Source organism: Dermochelys coriacea, chromosome 9, assembly GCF_009764565.3.
Source record: "Dermochelys coriacea isolate rDerCor1 chromosome 9, rDerCor1.pri.v4, whole genome shotgun sequence".
In the NCBI taxonomy this organism is placed as follows: Eukaryota; Metazoa; Chordata; order Testudines; family Dermochelyidae; genus Dermochelys; species Dermochelys coriacea.
Genome location: NC_050076.1, coordinates 28,845,642 through 28,869,352, shown reverse-complemented (window position 1 = coordinate 28,869,352; position 23,711 = coordinate 28,845,642). Strand labels below are relative to the sequence as shown.

Below are 23,711 nucleotides of genomic sequence, written 5' to 3'. Positions count from 1 at the left end.
GTATTGGGCAGTATAATTGGAATCATTAGGGATTATAGAATTATGGAACTGGCAATTATCTGGTCCGCCTTTGAGCAAATACAGGATATTCTTTGCAGAATGTTTCTAGAGTTTTGTCTAATCCAATTTAAAATGACGCAAACAATGAGTAAGTCTATGTTTTAGTCATGGGTATTTTTAGTAAAAGTCAAGGACAGGTCATGGGCAGTAAACAAAAATTCATGGCTCATGACCTGTCCATGACTTTTACCAAAAATACCCACGAATAAAACTTGGGGGAGGGCTGCCAGGGGGCCCTGCGGGTCTAGGGGAGGGTGGCCTGGGTTCTGCAGGGGGCGGACGGTGGCACACAGCCCAGGACCAGGGGTGAAAGTAAGGTGGTACGGGCTGGCACGGTGTACCAGTAAAAAGTGGCTGCCAGTACCGGCCCGTACAGCTGATGTTAAAGTGCTGTCGTGGCAAAGGACCCTGCTTAACATCATTGCCCCTTTTGCCCCTCCTGGGCCGCCAATGGGGGGGCAAAAGGAGCAGCTGCCCTGAGGCTAGAGATTTAAAAGCCCCAGACTCTTTAAATTGCTGCTGGAGCCCCGGACGGCACAGTTCAGGCAGTGTGGATGGGCTGGCTAGGGGATGCTGACCACCAGCCCCAGCCTTTACACCTGAGTTCCCACCCTTTCCGGGGTGGGGGTGGGCAGAGCCAGCCCCGTATCAGTAAGAGTTTAATTTCACCCCTGTCCAGGACCCCTGCTGGGGCGCGGGCCAGCTGCACACAGCCCAGGACCTCTGCTGGTGCTGGGGGGGGCCACAGGCAGCATTGTGTGGCCCGGGAGCCTCCCTGGTGCTGGGGGGGCATGGGCAGTAGTGTGCGGCTCGGGATCCCCACTGGTGTTGGGGGAGGTTGGCGGACTGAGCAGCCTTCCTGGGTTGGGGCACAGGACGGGGTGAGGCGGGCTCTGGGTGGTGCTCCCCAGAAGCAGTGACATCCCCGCTGCTCAGCCGCTAGGCGGAGGCATGGCCAGGCATCTCTATGCACTGCCTCCATCCAGAACACCGCCCCTGCAGCTCCCATTGGGCGGACTGCTGCAAAGCTGCCTGGCCACACCTCCACTTAGCAGCTGAGCGAGGGGGATGTCACCACTTCCAGGGAGCCCCCCAGGTAAGCGCTGCCCAGAGTGCTCCTCACCCCATCCCGTGCCCCAACCCCCTGCCCCCTCCAACACCCAAACTCTGCTGCTGCTGGGGGGGGAGGGCAGTGGCCCGAGAGTGCCCCAGCAGTGGCTGGTGTGCCTGGCACAGGGGCTGCTCGAGCTGCCCCTGAGCCAGGTGCACTGGACACTGCAAAAGTCACGGAGGTCACGGAAAGTCATGGAATCCGTGCCTTCCGTGACAAACTCACAGCCTTAACAATAAGGCATGAACTCACTTCCTTGGAAGTCTATTTCAGAGCCTTTTAGTTCTGGGCTGTCTGGAAGTTTTCATAAATATGCAGCATACATTTTCCCTGTTAGTTCAACAGATCAAGGATGGAGAAGTATTCCTGATGGTGGCAAAATAGGACTGAACTAAGTCCTCATACACCCTGTGGCAGCTCTGCCCATTACATACCAGAACGAGGTTTCTGAGGGCTCCCTCTGGTGGATATCAAGACTCAACTTTAGATGCTTTTCTAGTATGAATAATTGTGTTATTTAGTTGTATTATTTAGCTTTGTGAGATTTTGGGTCACATTCTGCTCTGTTACACTGATATAAGCCTGGAGGAAAATCAGTGATGCAATTCTGCACTTACAACAGTGTAACTGAGGGCAGAATATGGCCCAACAACTGCATGCAACTTGAAGAGGCATCATAAAATGTGGTGCTGCAAAATCCTACTAAATGTTTGTGTCACTGTGACAGACAAACTTTTTGCCCAACCTTACCTGGTATTACTCAGACAGCTTTAGACATTTGAGCATTCCAGGGTATTAGGGACACCACAATAGTTGCCTTGATTTGGGGGGGGGGGTGGAGTGAGGCTGAGGACCTTGTCCATTTCTGAGGAGTTATGAAATTAATTCATAAGAGCCAATGAAGGGGTTGAGGGCATAAAAAGGGAAGTTGTACTGAATAAAAAACACTTCACCTTCAGGAGGTCGGGATGTGAGGATACTTTGGGATATATTTTCCCTTTGCTCCCTAAAGCAAACAAATGTATGAGCTGCTTAGGCCTCAGTCAAACTTTGCCCTTTGGGGTCCTCTTTCAAGCTGATTCTGTTCTCTGGTTGGTTTATGCACCATTCAAAGCAGCAAAAGAAAAATAGTTAGGAGAGCACAGAAGGAAGATGTACAATACTAGTTTTGTGATTAGACCATTCTCTCCACCTTCTCTGATGTGAGCCTCCTTTTCCCCGATTCTTTCTCCTTTTTCCAGGATCCTCTGTGTTTCTTACAGGTCTCTGAGGATCCCTCAGTTATACCCTATCTTAATCCCAGATTCCCTACACTGTCTTGGGGCCTGCTGTTGCTCTTATTGAAGTCAATAGCAAACCTCCCTTTGCAGATCTTGGCTGCTTAACAAGATTGGATGGGAGGGGACGTCCTTCATCGAGGCTGCTCCTTAGTGACCCAAGGGGACATTGCTGATTAAAGCAAGGCATATCTCATCCACAAGCTGAATTTTTATGTCAGAGCTCAATGGTTAGTTGAAAACCTGACAGCATCTGTTTTTTTTTTAAATTGAAGCCTATAGTAAAAAGTGGCCATCTGTGTTTGTAATCAAATTTGCTGCTGTTTCCAGCAATATTCTGTTCCAGTTCTGTGCATGAAATCTCTGAAAATGCAATTTCATGCACAGAACTTAGTCTGCACAAATAATGTAGTAAACGATGCAATTCAGATGCTTTGTTACTCAAATTAAATTCTGCAGACACCATATTAAATTGGCTTGTTCCTTAGCATGTTGTGATGCTAGAACACACAGTAGCTGTTTTATATGTGGTATTAGGCAAAACTGTAAACTCCAAGGTCAGTTTCTCAACCATGTTGATCAATGTTGCAAGAGCCCCTCTTCTGTTCCTGTAAACCCTTGGGAGCAGATGCTGTTACCAAAAGACTTTGATTACTCATGGGGTGAGTGACATCTCTGCTAACTGAATCAGACTTTATTTAAAGTAATTATTTTCATAGAGTTGATTGCTACACCTGCTGTACATGCTATTGTGCATCAGCCATTAAGAAAGGATTTCAATTGGATTTTTCATTCTGATGTGATCTCAGGGAGCTAGCCTTAATGCTGTGTACTACCACTACAGAGATCAGGGCGGAGCTCCAGTCAAACTTTTCTCCCTTTGTGCACTAATTCCAAAGCGGATTCTGTCCTCTCCTCTGTGTCCTGTGTGGATAGATAAAGCAAGGAGAAACAGCCATCTGAGCCCAAGGTAAAAAAACATACAATTCCAACAGAATATTATATTCTGCACTATTCCCCACCTCCCCGCAGCTCCCCGCTCTTCTTCCTTAGCCTAGGGTCAGAACTCGGTTTTCCCTCACCTTAACTCCACCACTCATCCCTCAAATAATTCTGTTTCACCACCAAAATATCAGACCAGACCAGCAGCTAGAAAATATCTTATCCCATTACAGGGAGGACAATAATGCAACAGCTACAGGAGGCACAAACATATAACAGCTGCCATACTAGGTCACACCAGTCCATCACGTCCAGTAGCCTGTATCTGATAGTGGCCAGTACCTGTACTCTACCAACTTCTTTCCTTTCCTTTATGCTAGAATATAGAGTTCATCTTTAATAAATTTATCCCTAGAGGATGTCTCCACCCTCCACACCTGTCGGCTTTCCTCTAGTCCTTAGTTTAAAAAATCCTCTACAACCAGCCGTGTGGATCCATTTTGGTTACAGTTGAGCCCATCTCTTCAGTCGAGGATACTTCTTCCCCAGAAGGTTCCCCAGTTCCTAATGAACCTAAATCTCTCCTCCCTATACCATCGTCTCATCCATGCATTTAGATCCTGCAGTTCTAAAGGCTGAGGCAGTGACAGTTTAGCTTTAACAAATAGCATCTCTTAAGTTCATCCCAAGGGAGTTGAACAAATGGCATAGACTGTTAAAATGGATTAGATCCTAGGATCAGATCCTCAAACATATTTAGGGGCCTATCTCCCACTGAGGATCCAGGCTCTACAGTTGCGGGCAAACATCTTCCATCTAGGAGACCGTTGCATTGCTGTGGATCAATGAGAGAGATCAGGGCTACATGTTTAACAATTTCTTTTCTGTCTCAAATGTGCACTCTCAATGTGCGAATTTAGTTGTAAGGGATAGTGTGCTAAGCTGCACCTCAGAAATATGTGTTTAACTTCTGGATACCTTAAATTATAGTGATCATCTTCCTCGTTTAGAATACTATTATATAACGTACATTTCTGTCTCTGTGGAAAGACTGTAGCAATGCAATGGATAATCTCTAGGATTATCCATAGTTCTGAACAATCCTTTCCAAAAATGTCACACACACAAGTCAAATGACTTGTAACACCTTTGCTAGGTTCCAAAGTGAATAATGGTAGCCAGCATTTTGTGGCTTGAATATCTTACTTCTAAGAGGCAAGGTGTATACCAGCTTTTCAGCTGTGGAATGGCACCACCTTGTACCAATTCATAACTAGCTTGGAGCACATCAGTGTGACTTTTCCTTCTGAGATGATGTTCATTATATGCTGTAAACCATACCTTGAAGGTCTGACAGATAGAGCATTTATTGCAACATCCCTGAAAGACCTTATTGTTTTAAGTTTATGTACGGTTGAGGGCCAGGATTGTGTCTATAACCTATCCACAAGGGAGATGTGACAGATGTGAGACCTGGGAATTCAAAAGACTATACAGAAAATGTGCCAGACACATATGGGACTTTTGGGACAAGAAGTGTGAAATGGATTTCCTGGAAATCCCTAGGGAGGGGTTAATGCAAATTCACCAACTCCAATTATACTAAAATTCAGCCGTTTGAAGCTATGCTCTGAGATGAGGGTTAATGTCTACTGAATACCTGTTATAGGGGCCAAGGTCAAAGGCCCAAGCTGTATAAAGAAATGGCTGACCTGTCTAGCCACTGTTCTGGTTCTGAGACAGATGAACTTATAACTCCAAGAAAACCCAGTTTGGGTTTCGAAGGACTAAAACCTACCAGAACCCTAGTTTGGAGTTAGGGGGTGACTTCCAGTAAGGTTTCTAGCTTTATTGTTTTAGTATGTCTTCTGTAATGCTTCTACCTTAAGAATAAATATGCTTGCTTACAAGGAGCTGTGAGGTCACTTATAACTGCCACCATTAGACTGGTCAGAGCCTGCAGAGAGACAGAAAAATGCAAGTGTTGGCCTTTTTTCTGGTCACTCTAAATATAAGAGTGACTTTTTGCAGATTAAGTTAAACCCCTTCCCAAGTGATACAAGCTTAATTACAATAAGCCACTGTTATGCTGAACTAAGAGTGGCCACAGAGGATTATAATTAAAGCACTTTAAATGCACACCTTAACTTGTACAAAAAAAATTCCCACATAGACATGATCAAGAGAAACAAAACAGCAAAAGAAGGCAGATGGATTGGGGAGGTATGGGGGTGCATGGGGAGGAGAGGCTAAAAGGCAGCAAAGCTATAGGAGCAATAAAACTCTGGACTGGAAAGAAAACACTGATAGCTGGTGGGTGTATATATTCTATTTTATTGCCAAATAGAGAGGGAAAGAAGTTTGAAACAATCCAAGTTACTACTCCCCTCCCAACTCCCCATTTTCCTTTCTTCAGCCTTGTCTTTTTTTCCTGCTGTTCTATCTCCACCTCTTCCCTGGGGAGATAGGGCCCCTCCGTATGTGCCTATCCTTGTCTGTCCATTAGTTGGCACCATCTGTATTTTCTGTTAGACTAGATGAATACCAAAAGTATTCATGGTATTCGTGGTTTTTGGTTTGACCCAATTAAAGCAGCATTCCTTCTGTGAGTGACAGCTCCTACTGGGGCTACAAGGTCAGGATGGCAATGGAACACTAATGGAAAAAGCAGCTTCTGTATGAAAATCAAGAACTACCATGCCTGTACTGAGAAACTGTACCCCATCAACACAATTAATCAATCCGTTGCTTGCATTATGTTTAGATAATCCAATGAAATCCTTGAATGCAAGGTATATGTTTATAATGACAAAAATCACAGTAGGCCAAATTCTGCTGTCAGCTGCAAACACATAATGACTATTGTGTTTTTTGGGAATCCTGCACATCTTTCCAAGAACAGAACCTGGCCCATTCTGTGAATTAATGGTGACAGTGCATAGTTTGGCAAGAAGAAATGTAATGTAATGAATGTAATGTATAAAGAAATGTAATGAATAAACTGTTCTCTTTATAATTTACAGTATGTGCAATATAAAACAAGACATTCAAATAAATGTTTTACAGCATACCATAAAGATATAATTACAGTGGTTTTAGCCCATTTTCAGGTGCAAATGTTCTAGCAAAGTATTTCTGTGGGGGGGAAAAAGAATATGTGATAAATGAGGGAAAACAAAATCACAGAATCACATACTTTGTTCATTGTAAAAAGTAAAGTTAATAGGCTGTATAATGTGTATGCAGTTTGTGGATCTATTTCCATGCCCACTAATCCTCAAAAATCCATTTATGACAGAGCCAGAAATATGTCTCAATGTCCCCAGTTAGATCATGATGGGGAGGAGGAGAGAGAAAGAGACAACAGCTCTGAAGGTGCCATCATAATCTACCATGTCAATAATATCCATGATTAAAGCTGTATGTAATAAACATGAAACATCTTCTCAAAGAAAAGAAAAGGAGTACTTGTGGCACCTTAGAGACTAACAAATTTATTAGAGCATAAGCTTTCGTGAGCTACAGCTCACTTCATCGGATCCGATAGGCATAGGCATAGGCATCCGATGAAGTGAGCTGTAGCTCACGAAAGTTTATGCTCTAATAAATTTGTTAGTCTCTAAGGTGCCACAAGTACTCCTTTTCTTTTTGCGAATACAGACTAACACGGCTGCTACTCTGAAACTTCTCAAAGAAAAGATTTTAAATATCTGCATAAAGAATGCCTTTTGAAACATCTTTGAGCCAACATCATTATGGCTTTTGTTGCATTTTAAGGGCAATCAAGTTTTACCATAATTCTGTACAAGATTTCTTTTGTTTTTGAGAATGTTGCAATCTTTATCATTGTAAAAGTTGCCAACTTTTTCCTGTCACAAAAGAATAAAGCTATGGAGGACGCAGAGGTACAGTGAGGAAATAAAGACCTAGTGGCTGCCTGGGAGAGTGGGTGGTTCTAGGATACGTGAGTGAACCTATTACAGAGTAGCAGCCGTGTTAGTCTGTATTCGCAAAAAAGAAAAGGAGTACTTGTGGCACCTTAGAGACAAACAAATTTATTTGAGCATAAGCTTTCATGAGCTACAGCTCCGATGAAGTGAGCTGTAGCTCATGAAAGCTTATGCTCAAATAAATTTGTTAGTCTCTAAGGTGCCACAAGTACTCCTTTTCTTTTTTATGAGTGAACCTAGCGGAGCAGACTCTAGATCTGCTTGTCTGGTATCTTCAGCTGGCCATATATTGCTCCCACTGAAATCAGTTTGGCAGTTGCTTCAGTGAAAGGTCAAAAACAAACTAAACTGCAAACCTATCATACAGTTGTGTAACATTGTAAAATGGGATGGGAGAGGAGATTAGGACAGAGAATTTCTTCCTCACCACAAGACTTAGCTGGTGCCTGAAACATACACCTTATCCCCTGTATGGTTAAGGTGACCAATAATTTCAAAAGGTAGAAAAGGAAATTTCCTTCTCCTGTGCATATCTAATTCCCTGCTTGTAGCTGAGCACTTGCCCAAAATCACTCCCATTGTATTACAGTCAAATGCCACAGAGTTTTTGTGAACAATGTGGCTCAAAGCTCACTTACTGAACCTGAGCTTCAGAAGAGGAGCCATGTAAGTGAATTAATGTTCTCCTGGATTAGAACTGAATGTTCTCCTGTATTAGACCCTGATGTACTTTGGTTACTGGATAATACATTATGCTATAATTTTTTTTTATTATCTTGGAAGTGTGGTTGTAATCAAATGATACCTTGAATAGATGCACTTACCTCTTCCTGATTACAGCAAACCCAACATATTCCTCCAAGAAAACCGTTGATTACTTGTATGGAACACAGAATTAATTCAATTCCCCCCAAGACCAGAAGAATGGAAAAGAGGGTCAAGTTCCATTCCACGATATTCCTTGGCTCCCGACACTCAGACCACCTGTCACGCTCAAGCAGATACCTGTTCATATCAATTAAAAATGTATTAGAAACTCACGATTCAGTGAAGCATGTCACTCCCTGGTATTTAATGTATATCAAGAGAGCAGTTGCAATATGTGGGCCTAATTCATGTACCACTAACCTTGTAAGTGGGGATGAGGGAAGCAAAGGCTTGCTTCATGCAAAACTCCCTGACACTCTAGAATGCAAGAGCAGTTATTAGGTATAGACTTTTGATAAACCTAGCCTTGATTTTGTTTTTAAGTATAAATAGAGGGCAGGAGCAGGGTGGTAGGGAACAGAGGTAGCATTAACACACCTTTTTATTCTCCCCAGTTCCAGAGTCAGATGGAGTCACCTGGTCCCCAGAATAATTTAGAGCAGTCACAGGGCTGCTCTAAGTTATGCCTGGCCATGGCCATGCTCTGGCCCTTTTACTCCTAGGAATGGCTGCTAGGATGGAATTGGTATAGAAAACAGCATGCTGGAGGTTGCCCTTTTGCAAGGGACTTAAATGATGCACAGCCTTTTGAATGAGCTGAACGCACTGAACACTTCTCAGATGGGGCTCAGAACCTTGCAAGATCAGGCCCTTATTTTAAGATAGTGATTGCATTCAAAGGGAACTTTGCTCTCCATTTGTCACTGTCTTACATGAGACACTCTACTTGGTATCTGCAAACACGCACTGTGCTCTGACCACAGGATGAACTCACTGTTTCCTAAAAGTAAATGCCTGCAGCTCCTGATCTGATCAGCATATTCAGAAAAAAAAATACTTAACTTCTCCTTTCTGTGCCAGTGAAAACTAAAGAAACCATCATGACAAACAACAGCCAGATGTGTTCAAATCAGATTCTCTGCTTCAGGGGGCCAGTGGAATGTAGGTGTGGCTTCCTGATTCTCAGGCCAGTCAGCTCTGCTCTGGCACCAGACATGCACTGCTCTGGAAACAGGCCTCAAGGGGCTATCCACCGGTAAGGTACTACTGGAGTATGTCGTGCTCTGACCATGCATGCACTCCACACCCTTACTATGCCCCTTACATGGGGGTTGACTTGGAAGTGATGTATGACTCAGCTATGCCAACTCTATGTTTCATGGGGACTCACTCCACAAAAGGAAAAACCCAAACTAGGGAAATCAGGGGCTTTTTGGCACCTTTGTGCAGACCAAATAGTTCTATTGTGTGAATTTATATCTGGTCACACTTTATATTGAGGATACCTTCACAAATAATGTGGTTTACATGCACTTTCTGTAAAGTCCAGGGTTTAAGCTTGGGAACATGCCTTGGTATCAGCTGCAACAGCTGGGTAAATTCCTACCACACTGAGTTGAAAATGCTCCCAAACCAAGAGGTTCTAAACTAATTTAAAGATCTTTGATATGTGGCTTCTGCATCTTGCTTTTTAACTCTAATAACCCTACTATTAAACACCCTCTATGACACATGATTTCTCAATATGCTTCAGAATCTTTAGGATTCAAAATCTATATGATCATCAGGATAGTGTGTTTCTGGTCTCCCTTTTTTAAACCTGATTGTTAAAAGAGTCCTAAAACTGTGTTGTTGATTTCCACAAGATGGGGTAGGGGAAGGGGTGGGAATTAGAATTTGGTTTGTGGCTCCCCCACAGTTGGGTAGACAGGAGTGTTACATGCCTGGGGTGATGCTCACACAGCCCTTGGGAAGGAGGTTGTCATTCATACTGAAACACTAGCTGTCTCTGATGATAAATGCAACTTCTGAAAGAAGCACAATACTGATCACCTGCAGAATGCTAGGGAATGGTTACTGGACTGCTTGAGAAATATTTCCAGGCTATTGTGGCTAAAAAGGGCCATATCCAGAGGCCTGTCACACAGAGTGTTTCCTATGGTAAGGGATGATGCCGCTGTGACAGTCATTTTGTAAAGCTTGGGATAGTTGTGAGTCCCAGTTTATATGGTCTTGAGAATTCTCTTTCAGCCTGAGGGTACCCATCAGCTTTGCTGGAGAGGGAATAACCTATGAGACAATTAGGTGGCGAGGTAGGGTGAGAGTTGGAGAGAGAGAGAGTGTGTGTGCTGTTTGGAAACAATTTATTGCAAGAACAAATAACTTAGTGACCACACAATGGTCCTGATTTCACAGGTGCTGACTCCTCTTGAAACTTGGTGGGAGTAGCAGGTGCTTGACACCCCTTATGATCTTGCTCCTCAGCTGTACAGAAGATGATTAGGCCCCCAAAATGAGAATACAGTAGATCCATTAGTTTCTACAAAGATCAACAGCCTTTCTCCCTCTTGACTAGTTTAGAGTCCAAAAGGCAGCCTTTACTCATGTGAGTAATCCTATGGAAACAATGGGACTACTCATCTGAGTAAGGAGCAAATTAATGGGACAGTTTCTCCTCTCATTTTACACCAGTGCAAACCTGTGTCAGTGTAATTCTATAAAATCCCTCCTATAAAACACAGTAAGCAGTATCAGGTCCGTGGTGTTTATATACTGCAGTGCACAGCTTGCTGGTAAACAGACTACTCACCCTCCACTGGAGTTAGTGAAAGGATAGACCCAGTTCTGTTCTACAGCAGAGAGGCAGTAAGGGCCATGGGACAAACCTAAAGCTGAAATGATGAAACAGTAGCCGGACCCCAGGATTCCGATGAAGGCGGCCAGACCAGAGGACAGCATCTGTAGAGTAAACATACAAGTGATTCTCAGCATTTTGACCATTCCCTCTTAGGGACCATCCACAAATGGTGAAGCAAAAAGCTCACTTACTGCACAGCTTTTCCCACAGTTCTCATGCCCGCAGCATCCACAGCAATTATCGTATTCTAATCCGATGAACACTGCAGCTGGGAGGAATATCTACATAAAAACAAATAATTGTGCACTGAGTGTTTTGGTAAGCTACCCTACAGGCAGGGCCTTTCCTGGGGGGGTGCAGGGCCTGGGGTGGAAGTGATGGATTTGTCTCTTCTGGGACTGACTGCACCGGCCAATTGCACTGGACCGTGGAGCACCCCAAAGCGCGGGGCCCGGAGCCGTCACCCCGATTTGTCCTACCCAAGGGACAGCTCCGCCTACAGGCAGTGCATATCAAATTCTGTCCTCACTGTGTTTTTATTTAGATTTATAATTTCACTATTTAAAAATTCTGCATAGCTGATTCAGTCTTACTCCCATTCCACTCAAGAGGTGTTCTTCCCTTGGCTTCAATAGGGGCAAGACTAGGCTTAGGGATAGACTGTGATAAACTTCATATGAGAACTTCATTTTTTTTCTGTTTGTACAGTGCCTAATACAATGGGATCCTGGTCCATGACTGGGGCTCCTAGATGTTACTGCAGTTCCAATAAATAATAGTAATATTTTTCCCTGTCAATCCAACACCTTTTTTGACACACTGTGGATCAAATCCTGCAGTCCTCTCTCAGCAAAAGTGCTCAACAAACTAGATGGAGCTTTCACTGAGAGAAGACCACACTTGGGCAGACTATAGTTTTGTGGGGTCCTGGACCAGACTAAATGGGGGCCCCTCCCTACCCCTTCCACCTGCTGTCCCTCCATCACCCACATTCCTGCTGGGGAAATGGGGTTGGGGCTTGAACCATCCCACCTCCTCACCTGGCACCGTTTGTGGGGAGCAGGGTCGAGGCATGAGGGCTTGCCCAGCTCTGCAGGAACGCCGGGCAAGCTGAGCAGGTCAAGCCCCCGCACATTGACCCTGCTCCCCAGCTGAAGCACCGGGCAGATGGAGCAAGCCCCTTGCCTCAACCCTGCTCCCCGCCAGGAGCTCCAGGCAGAGTGGGTCAGGGTATGGGGACATCCATTTTTCTGGGGCCTCCCAATTGGCCAGGACTCTTGGGTACAGGCCTGTTGGCCCAATGGCTAATCCACCACTGACCACACTACTAGGCTTTTTTGATGACATCCATCATTTCAACTATAATGAGGTATGATGACACTAGTTACTGAAAAGTAGTAAAAAGAAAAGGAGTACTTGTGGCACCTTAGAGACTAACAAATTTATTTGAGCATAAGCTTTTGTGAGCTACAGCTCACTTCATCGGATGCAATGAGCTGTAGCTCACGAAAGCTTATGCTCAAATAAATTTGTTAAAAGAAAAGGAGTACTTGTGGCACCTTAGAGACTAACAAATTTATTAGAGCATAAGCTTTCGTGAGCTACAGCTCACTTCATCGGATGCATTTGGTGGAAAAAACAGAGGAGAGATTTATATACACACACACAGAGAACATGAAACAATGGGTTTATCATACACACTGTAAGGAGAGTGATCACTTAAGATAAGCCATCACCCACAGCAGGGGGGGGAAAGGAGGAAAACCTTCCATGGTGACAAGCAGGTAGGCTAATTCCAGCAGTTAACAAGAATATCAGAGGAACAGTGGGGGGTGGGGTGGGGGGGAGAAATACCATGGGGAAATAGTTTTACTTTGTGTAATGACTCATCCATTCCCAGTCTCTATTCAAGCCTAAGTTAATTGTATCCAGTTTGCAAATTAATTCCAATTCAGCAGTCTCTCCTTGGAGTCTGTTTTTGAAGCTTTTTTGTTGAAGTATAGCCACTCTTAGGTCTGTGATCGAGTGACCAGAGAGATTGAAGTGTTCTCCAACTGGTTTTTGAATGTTATAATTCTTGACGTCTGATTTGTGTCCATTCATTCTTTTACGTAGAGACTGTCCAGTTTGGCCAATGTACATGGCAGAGGGGCATTGCTGGCACATGATGGCATATATCACATTGGTAGATATCCCCGATACTGTCACGGCTAACCTGGTGGCAGAACTTTGTGACTTTGTCCTGACCCATAACTATTTCACATTTGGTGACAATGTATACCTTCAAATCAGCGGCACTGCGATGGGTACCCGCATGGCCCCACAGTATGCCAACATTTTTATGGCTGACTTAGAACAACGCTTCCTCAGCTCTCGTCCCCTAATGCCCCTACTCTACTTGCGCTACATTGATGACATCTTCATCATCTGGACCCATGGAAAAGAAGCTCTTGAGGAATTCCACCATGATTTCAACAATTTCCATCCCACCATCAACCTCAGCCTGGACCAGTCCACACAAGAGATCCACTTCCTGGACACTACGGTGCTAATAAGCGATGGTCACATAAACACCACCCTATATCGGAAACCTACTGACCGCTATTCCTACCTACATGCCTCTAGCTTTCATCCAGATCATACCACTCGATCCATTGTCTACAGCCAAGCGCTACGATATAACCGCATTTGCTCCAACCCCTCAGACAGAGACAAACACCTACAAGATCTCTATCATGCATTCCTACAACTACAATACCCACCTGCTGAAGTGAAGAAACAGATTGAGAGAGCCAGAAGAGTACCCAGAAGTCACCTACTACAGGACAGGCCCAACAAAGAAAACAACAGAACGCCACTAGCCATCACCTTCAGCCCCCAACTAAAACCTCTCCAACGCATCATTAAGGATCTACAACCTATCCTGAAGGACGACCCATCGCTCTCACAGATCTTGGGAGACAGACCAGTCCTTGCTTACAGACAGCCCCCCAATCTGAAGCAAATACTCACCAGCAACCACACACCACACAACAGAACCACTAACCCAGGAACCTATCCTTGCAACAAAGCCCGTTGCCAACTCTGTCCACATATCTATTCAGGGGATACCATCATAGGGCCTAATCACATCAGCCACACTATCAGAGGCTCGTTCACCTGCGCATCTACCAATGTGATATATGCCATCATGTGCCAGCAATGTCCCTCTGCCATGTACATTGGCCAAACTGGACAGTCTCTACGTAAAAGAATGAATGGACACAAATCAGACGTCAAGAATTATAACATTCAAAAACCAGTTGGAGAACACTTCAATCTCTCTGGTCACTCGATCACAGACCTAAGAGTGGCTATACTTCAACAAAAAAGCTTCAAAAACAGACTCCAAGGAGAGACTGCTGAATTGGAATTAATTTGCAAACTGGATACAATTAACTTAGGCTTGAATAGAGACTGGGAATGGATGAGTCATTACACAAAGTAAAACTATTTCCCCATGGTATTTCTCCCCCCCACCCCACCCCCCACTGTTCCTCTGATATTCTTGTTAACTGCTGGAATTAGCCTACCTGCTTGTCACCATGGAAGGTTTTCCTCCTTTCCCCCCCCTGCTGTGGGTGATGGCTTATCTTAAGTGATCACTCTCCTTACAGTGTGTATGATAAACCCATTGTTTCATGTTCTCTGTGTGTGTGTATATAAATCTCTCCTCTGTTTTTTCCACCAAATGCATCCGATGAAGTGAGCTGTAGCTCACGAAAGCTTATGCTCTAATAAATTTGTTAGTCTCTAAGGTGCCACAAGTACTCCTTTTCTTTTTGCGAATACAGACTAACACGGCTGCTACTCTGAAACCAAAGAAGAAAAGGAGTACTTGTGGCACTTTAGAGACTAACAAATTTATTAGAGCATAAGCTTTCGTGAGCTACAGCTCACTTCATCGGATGCATTTGGTGGAAAAAACAGAGGAGAGATTTATATACACACACAGAGAGAACATGAAACAATGGGTTTATCATACACACTGTAAGGAGAGTGATCACTTAAGATAAGCCATCACCAGCGGCAGGGGGGGGAAAGGAGGAAAACTTTTCATGGTGACAAGCAAGGTAGGCTAATTCCAGCAGTTAACAAGAATATCAGAGGAACAGTGGGGGGTGGGGTGGGAGGGAGAAATACCATGGGGAAATAGTTTTACTTTGTGTAATGACTCATCCATTCCCAGTCTCTATTCAAGCCTAAATTAATTGTATCCAGTTTGCAAATTAATTCCAATTCAGCAGTCTCTCGTTGGAGTCTGTTTTTGAAGCTTTTTTGTTGAAGTATAGCCACTCTTAGGTCTGTGATCGAGTGACCAGAGAGATTGAAGTGTTCTCCAACTGGTTTTTGAATGTTATAATTCTTGACGTCTGATTTGTGTCCATTCATTCTTTTACGTAGAGACTGTCCAGTTTGGCCAATGTACATGGCAGAGGGGCATTGCTGGCACATGATGGCATATATCACATTGGTAGATGCGCAGGTGAACGAGCCTCTGATAGTGTGGCTGATGTGATTAGGCCCTATGATGGTATCCCCTGAATAGATATGTGGACAGAGTTGGCAACGGGCTTTGTTGCAAGGATAGGTTCCTGGGTTAGTGGTTCTGTTGTGTGGTGTGTGGTTGCTGGTGAGTATTTGCTTCAGATTGGGGGGCTGTCTGTAAGCAAGGACTGGTCTGTCTCCCAAGATCTGTGAGAGTGATGGGTCGTCCTTCAGGATAGGTTGTAGATCCTTAATGATGCGATGGAGAGGTTTTAGTTGGGGGCTGAAGGTGATGGCTAGTGGCGTTCTGTTGTTTTCTTTGTTGGGCCTGTCCTGTAGTAGTTGACTTCTGGGTACTCTTCTGGCTCTCTCAATCTGTTTCTTCACTTCAGCAGGTGGGTATTGTAGTTGTAGGAATGCATGATAGAGATCTTGTAGGTGTTTGTCTCTGTCTGAGGGGTTGGAGCAAATGCGGTTATATCGTAGCGCTTGGCTGTAGACAATGGATCGAGTGGTATGATCTGGATGAAAGCTAGAGGCATGTAGGTAGGAATAGCGGTCAGTAGGTTTCCAATATAGGGTGGTGTTTATGTGACCATCGCTTATTAGCACCGTAGTGTCCAGGAAGTGGATCTCTTGTGTGGACTGGTCCAGGCTGAGGTTGATGGTGGGATGGAAATTGTTGAAATCATGGTGGAATTCCTCAAGAGCTTCTTTTCCATGGGTTCAGATGATGAAGATGTCATCAATGTAGCGCAAGTGGAGTAGGGGCATTAGGGGACGAGAGCTGAGGAAGCGTTGTTCTAAGTCAGCCATAAAAATGTTGGCATACTGTGGGCCATGCGGGTACCCATCGCAGTGCCGCTGATTTGAAGGTATACATTGTCCCCAAATGTGAAATAGTTATGGGTGAGGACAAAGTCACAAAGTTCAGCCACCAGATTAGCCATGACAGTATCGGGGATACTGTTCCTGACGGCTTGTAGTCCATCTTTGTGTGGAATGTTGGTGTGGAGGGCTTCTCCATCCATAGTGGCTAGGATGGTGTTTTTAGGAAGATCACCAATGGACTGTAGTTTCCTCAGGAAGTCAGTGGTGTCTCGAAGATAGCTGGGAGTGCTGGTAATGAAGGGCCTGAGGAGGGAGTCTACATAGCCAGACAATCCTGCTGTCAGGGTGCCAATGCCTGAGATGATGGGGCGTCCAGGATTTCCAGGTTTATGGATCTTGGGTAGCAGATAGAATACCCCAGGTCGGGGCTCCAGGGGTGTGTCTGTGCGGATTTGTTCTTGTGCTTTTTCAGGGAGTTTCTTGAGCAAATGCTGTAGTTTCTTTTGGTAACTCTCAGTGGGATCAGAGGGTAATGGCTTGTAGAAAGTGATGTTGGAGAGCTGCCTAGTAGCCTCTTGTTCATACTCCAACCTATTCATGATGACGACAGCACCTCCTTTGTCAGCCTTTTTGTTTATGATGTCAGAGTTGTTTCTGAGGCTGTGGATGGCATTGTGTTCTGCATGGCTGAGGTTATGGGGTAAGCGATGCTGCTTTTCCACAATTTCAGCTCGTGCACGTCGGCGGAAGCACTCTATGTAGAAATCCAGGCTGTTGTTTCAACCTTCAGGAGGAGTCCACCCAGAATCCTTCTTTTTGTAGTGTTGGCAGGAAGGTCTCTGTGGGTTAATATGTTGGTCAGAGGTGTGTTGGAAATATTCCTTGAGTCTGAGACGTCGAAAATAGGATTCTAGGTCATCACAGAACTGTATCATGTTCGTGGGGGTGGAGGGGCAAAAGGAGAGGCCCCGAGATAGGACAGATTCTTCTGCTGGGCTAAGAGTATAGTTGGATAGATTAACAATATTGCTGGGTGGGTTACGGGAACCATTGTTGTGGCCCCTTGTGGCATATAGTAGTTTAGATAGCTTAGTGTCCTTTTTCTTTTGTAGAGAAGCAAAGTGTGTTTTGTAAATGGCTTGTCTAGTTTTTGTAAAGTCCAGCCACGAGGAAGTTTGTGTGGAAGGTTGGTTCTTTATGAGAGTATCCAGTTTTGAGAGCTCATTCTTAATCTTTCCCTGAAAAACCAGTTGGAGAACACTTCAATCTCTCTGGTCACTCGATCACAGACCTAAGAGTGGCTATACTTCAACAAAAAAGCTTCAAAAACAGACTCCAACGAGAGACTGCTGAATTGGAATTAATTTGCAAACTGGATACAATTAACTTAGGCTTGAATAGAGACTGGGAATGGATGAGTCATTACACAAAGTAAAACTATTTCCCCATTATGACAGGTTTCAGAGTAGCAGCCGTGTTAGTCTGTATTCGCAAAAAGAAAAGGAGTACTTGTGGCACCTTAGAGACTAACAAATTTATTAGAGCATAAGCTTTCGTGAGCTACAGCTCACTTCATCGGATGCATTTGGTGGAAAAAACAGAGGAGAGATTTATATACACACACACAGAGAACATGAAACAATGGGTTTATCATACACACTGTAAGGAGAGTGATCACTTAAGATAAGCCATCACCAGCAGCAGGGGCGGGAAAGGAGGAAAACCTTTCATGGTGACAAGCAAGGTAGGCTAATTCCAGCAGTTAACAAGAATATCAGAGGAACAGTGGGGGGTGAGGTGGGAGGGAGAAATACCATGGGGAAATAGGTTTCAGAGTAGCAGCCGTGTTAGTCTGTATTCGCAAAAAGAAAAGGAGTACTTGTGGCACCTTAGAGACTAACAAATTTATTAGAGCATAAGCTTTCGTGAGCTACAGCTCACTTCATCGGATGCATTATTATGATGAAGTGAGCTGTAGCTCACGAAAGCTTATGCTCTAATAAATTTGTTAGTCTCTAAGGTGCCACAAGTACTCCTTTTCTTCATGGGGAAATAGCTTTACTTTGTGTAATGACTCATCCATTCCCAGTCTCTATTCAAGCCTAAGTTAATTGTATCCAGTTTGCAAATTAATTCCAATTCAGCAGTCCTTTTCCTCCTTTTCTTTTTGCGAATACAGACTAACACGGCTGCTACTCTGAAAACCTCTGATATTCTTGTTAACTGCTGGAATTAGCCTACCTTGCTTGTCTCCATGAAAGGTTTTCCTCCTTCTCCCCCCCCCCTGCTGCTGGTGATGGCTTATCTTAAATGATCACTCTCCTTACAGTGTGTATGATAAACCCATTGTTTCATGTTCTCTGTGTGTGTGTATATAAATCTCTCTTCTGTTTTTTCCACCAAATGCATCCGATGAAGTGAGCTGTAGCTCACGAAAGCTTATGCTCTAATAAATTTGTTAGTCTCTAAGGTGCCACAAGTACTCCTTTTCTTTTTGCGAATACAGACTAACACGGCTGCTACTCTAAAACACATGAAGTTTCTATTGTTGGAAGAATTGGACAAAATATTCCATGTAGAAAATGTTTTTCCTTTGTTTTCAAGTTCACAAAACTGCCATAGAATTGCAGAATTTGTGTGAAAACTTCTCAGATTTTCCACTCTGAATCAGTTAAAATAAAAAATTCACACTTGCAAATTTTCAACCTGCGGTGAAAAGGGAGTGAGCAGCATGACCTAGTGGATTAAACACAGGAACTGTTGAGGCCTGAGCCAATGGCTGGCCTTACTCATATTTTGTAGTCATAGCTGTTGACAAACACTATCCAGTGATGCCTTGCAAAACCCTTAAGAAGGAAGTAAATATCTGTTGTGAGCACTACACACATTCTGTAAAACCTATCGAAAAATAAAAACAATTTCTTCAATTGAAAACCACAGCCACACACCTGCTGGCTCTTAAATGACATACTACTGCCCAAATCCTCAAAGGCTTATTTAGGTGCATAACACTACTCACTGAGCAGGCCCATTAAAGTCAAGCTGGAAATATTCACATAGTTATGTAAGTCTTTTAGTATAAGCATCTCGGTCCCCATCTTGCAATCAAGATCTGCACTGATGCAGGGTTCCACTCACATACTGCTCATTTCAGAATCGGGTCCTAAATTAACCATCTGCTGCCCTGTAGTGAAAGTTTCAGTACTTCAGAAACAGCAGTATATCCTCCTTCCCTATTTCTCTAACACACTTGGTAAGGCAACTCCCATCTTTTCATGTGCTGTATATTTATAGCTGCCTACTGTATTTTCCACTCCATGCATCTGATGAAGTGGATTATAGCCCACGAAAGCTTATGCCCAAATAAATTTATTAGTCTCTAAGTCCCACAAGGAGTCCTCCTGTTTTTTCTAACACACTGGTGTGACTATAAACAACTGTTGAATTTCCCTGAATAAATACCTAGGACATGGCAGCAGCCAATGCCTCCCAGAAATCTCAGGTACATTTGAAGAAATGGTTACTACTTTTAATCAAATATAATCATTTTTAAAAGGAGAATAGATTAATAGTAAACTACATTTATAAAATACAATACAAACCCAGGGCCCAAACCTGCCAACATTTACACGTGTGTGTAACTTTACTCACATGAGTAGTCCCACAGAAGGATCAGGACCTTATTTTGCATTTCTTTGTCAAACAAACTGTGACTGCTCCCCAGATTTAAATCATACAAGATGGCAGATTAATAGTGTGATTAATAGTAATAATTTATATCGCACCACATATATGTTATAAAGTTACAGAGGTGTAAAGACTTGCTAACAAAGCCATGAGACAAAAATCCTACAACTAACAGAGAAATATGAATCTTTAAGATGTTCAAAATAAGAAAACAAATTAAAACACGCTAGCTTTAGTTACTTACCAAAATCCCTCCTCCTATAATTCCATGAAGGCACGCCACATACTTGCTAAGCTGATATTCTGAAGCAAATCTTGTTTCACCATTGGGAAAGTAAAGCAAGATGTTAGCTACAATGCAGAGGAAGGCAAGAATGAGCAACTTGTACCCAATGCACCTAGCACACTTTCCAAAACACATGTCTAAAGTTCTATAGATCTTTCTTTAGTAGCTCAGAACTACCACAGACCAGCCTGTATGGTACCCATCCAAGTGTAAAAGTAAGAACAAGTTATGAGTCACACCTTCTTAAATACTCTGGGTTACTTAGTTACCTGGATGATGATTACATGTGTACATGAGTGTCAGGCCTGGTTGCAGAATGCAGGAGCAAGATGAGAGGAATATCACCACCCATTTTAAATGAAACATTTCACAACAAATGAAACCCAAGGCAGGGAAACAGTATTTTTCCACAGTGTTGATTTTGGCTTTAATACACAGGTTGGAATGAATTACAGTGGACATGATTAGGCATGAAGAACAACTTTACGCCATAATGAAAGCTCTTTGGGGAATCAGAAAAGGGTCAAGAAAAATTAAAAGAAAATGAAAGCCCATTTCAACTTCTAGGTTTATGGCCTGATTCAAAACCCACTGCAGTTAGTGGAAAGGCTCCAAGTGACTTTAGTGGGCCTTGTAAGAGATTCTTAATGAACATGTAAGAATAACAGCCTGCTGGTATTTAAGAATGTGTAAAACACAATCCCATGTCTTCAACAATGAATAAAAACTCATATGGCCTTGAGATGAAGCTGAAAAATGTCTAAAAAAAAGTCAGACATGCTTCTAAAGATGTGTCCTTTTGTATTAATTGTCATTATAGTCTAAATTCAGGTTTAATTCAGATTTGTTAGCAGCCATTTTTGTCACATCTAAACAATGCAAATATTGGTAGAAAATAGTAACTATTACCAAAAATATTATTGGAATGAAAATGTTTGGAGTTTTGACTGCAAGAAATAATCTTAGGAATAGATAATATAGAAATAGCAAATGCTAAAACACACTAGCTTGTAAAAAAAAAAAATGTTCCTGACAGCAAAATACACTATAGTAAGTACATGAAAATTAGTCTTCCTTTAAGTAGCATATGGCATGTAGAGGAAATGGACCACTAAACTTAAAATTTTCAGATAAAGCAAAGAACTTGAAAGTGCTTATGTCTCTTAGGTTACACAAGAGAATATCCTCAAACTCTGCAGAACAGGAGCAGAGAGAGAGACAAACAACTGGTCAATTTAAGATTAAACAGGCCTGACATCATTATGGGAATTTTTGGAGACTTCAGTCTGAACTATTTAGACCCTCTGTGTCAGTGGAATAAGGTGCAAAATTATTGTGTGAAGATACTTGTTTAAAAACATACATAACGAATATTAGATATCAAGAAGTATCATTAAATCTTCATTTTTAGGGCAGTTTGTTTTTATTTTGTTCTTGTTTTTGTTTTTTCTCATTTCAACTCATGGAATGTATCAAGAGTTATGGAGTAGAGGTGTTGAAAAAGCAGTCTTAAAATCAATGTACTTAGAGTCAAATCCTGCGTCTTCATTCATGCAATTTGATTGCACACTTGACTTCAATAGGACTACTCATGCATGCAATGCAAGTACGCTTTGAACCTTTAAAAAAAACAGTGAACTTTCTTGTGCAGATGTGGAGGCGTCATGGAACCCTCTGGGTATTGTAGCTTTTGGCCTTGGTAATTTCCTTCAATACGAGATAATATCCTCTGATTGTCAATAGTGTAGGGTTGAAGTTATTGTGTGTGTTATCTTTGAAGAATTTAAACCAAATGTAAACATCATCTCTCAGATTTCCTCAACCGCAGGAGAGTATATACTCTAACCAGATGAATCTTCAACTGAAAACTCCCTTAATTGTAAAAAGAAAAGGAGTACTTGTGGCACCTTAGTGCCACATGTACTCCTTTTCTTTTTGCAGATAGAAACTAACACGGCTGCTACTCTGAAACTTTCCTTAATTGTGTTATATTTAATATATGATATCTGGAAACCAGATACAAAAATCTGTTTTGTTAATAAATTGTATACTTCCATATTCTTAAAAGTAACAAATTACATATGGTCAAGAATTTCCTATTTAATTTGTTTTTAAATGCATAACTTAATTGTGAATTGACATATTTTTTCCGAACCAAAGGAATTAAGAATGACAGTGCTTTTAGCACTAGAGATATCTGGTAATTCAATATATTTCTTCTATCCTGAAGCCACTGTTTGTCTTGACAAAAACTGGAGTTTCTATTCTTATGGTCAATTAAGGGACCAATCCTGCATTTGGTTACATAGACAGTCTTCCATGACACAACTAATTTACATGCAGGACAGGAGCTGAAAATACTCTTCTCAACAATTATACTAAGAGCAGGGACCTGATTGTGATCTAACTTCCACAAATATGTACGTGATGAGCTGCTCCACTGAAGTTACACCACTGTAAGATCAGAATAAGACCTTAAGACTCATATGTAAGAGCTACACTTTCTGTGCTTAGGATACAAGGACAACTGCTTACTTGCCCAGTTATAGTTTCACTTGCCCCAGTAAATTTCCACTCCTTTTTTTCTTATATGAGTAACTCCATAAGGATGTTGTCTGTCTTGAAGATGAGAAACTCATGCCAGAAAATTACATAATATGTGATGTCAATAGAAGTGCATAATAAAAAGAAAGAACTAAGTTAATTCTAGATTATGGCCCCAATCTTCAGCTAGGATTGCCAACTTTGTAATATATAAAAACCGGACCTCCAGCAGGAGTGTTGGAACCCTCCCTGCCCCGCCTTGTCCCCCTGCGGCCCTGCCTCTGCCCCACCCCTTCCTCCTGAGGACCCACCTCCTTTCGCTCCTCTTTCCCTCTCCCCACCGTCGCTTGCTGCTCTTCCCCTCTCTTCCCCGTGTAGGTCGGGAGGGACTGGCCTGCAGAGCTGGGGCTGGGAGCTGTAGCTGCCTGACACAAGTAGGAGGCGGCCCTGAGTGAGTAGGGGCTGGCACGGGTGATGACTCGGTGCCTCCCTGCCTGCAGCAACCAGACTTTGGGTGTCTGGTCAATAGATCTGACCGGACACTGTCAAGTCCCCTTTTTGACCAGACTTTCCAAGCAGCAGCCAGACACCTCGACACCCTATCTTCAGCTCTTGTCAAAGAGCACTTGGCACAATTCACTGCAGGGAGGGTGGGTGAAACATGCAAGTGGCTTTAAACCACTCCCGCGCACATTTGCACACTTTGTTCTATGACAGCTGGGACTCACTGGGGCACAGAGATGACCAAGACATGCCCCTTGTTTACTCAACTACACCCTTGTGCCCACCTTGGGGAGCAGATTTGGTGCAGGAGACATTACCGCTATTGCCCTTTAGCCAATGACCCCCCTATTATCCCAGGTCTGGATCAGCCAATGACGCAATGGAAAGCTGATGTGGGGCCGGGTATGGCCCTTGTGTTCCAGAGATC

The 23,711-nt window shown here is 43.1% G+C and overlaps 1 protein-coding gene across 1 annotated transcript; it reads right to left on the bottom strand.

Annotated features, from left to right (window-relative positions):
• Window positions 1–6,382: 6,382 nt before the first annotated feature.
• On the bottom strand, window positions 6,383–20,412 carry TM4SF1 (transmembrane 4 L six family member 1). The gene is made up of 5 exons (XM_038416902.2): window positions 20,195–20,412; window positions 11,097–11,186; window positions 10,858–11,006; window positions 8,165–8,345; window positions 6,383–6,525 (listed from the first exon to the last, which is right to left on the bottom strand). Exons 1-5 carry the CDS (start codon window positions 20,369–20,371, stop codon window positions 6,475–6,477), a joined length of 648 nt encoding a protein of 215 aa, XP_038272830.2. The 5' UTR covers window positions 20,372–20,412; the 3' UTR covers window positions 6,383–6,474.
• Window positions 20,413–23,711: the final 3,299 nt, after the last annotated feature.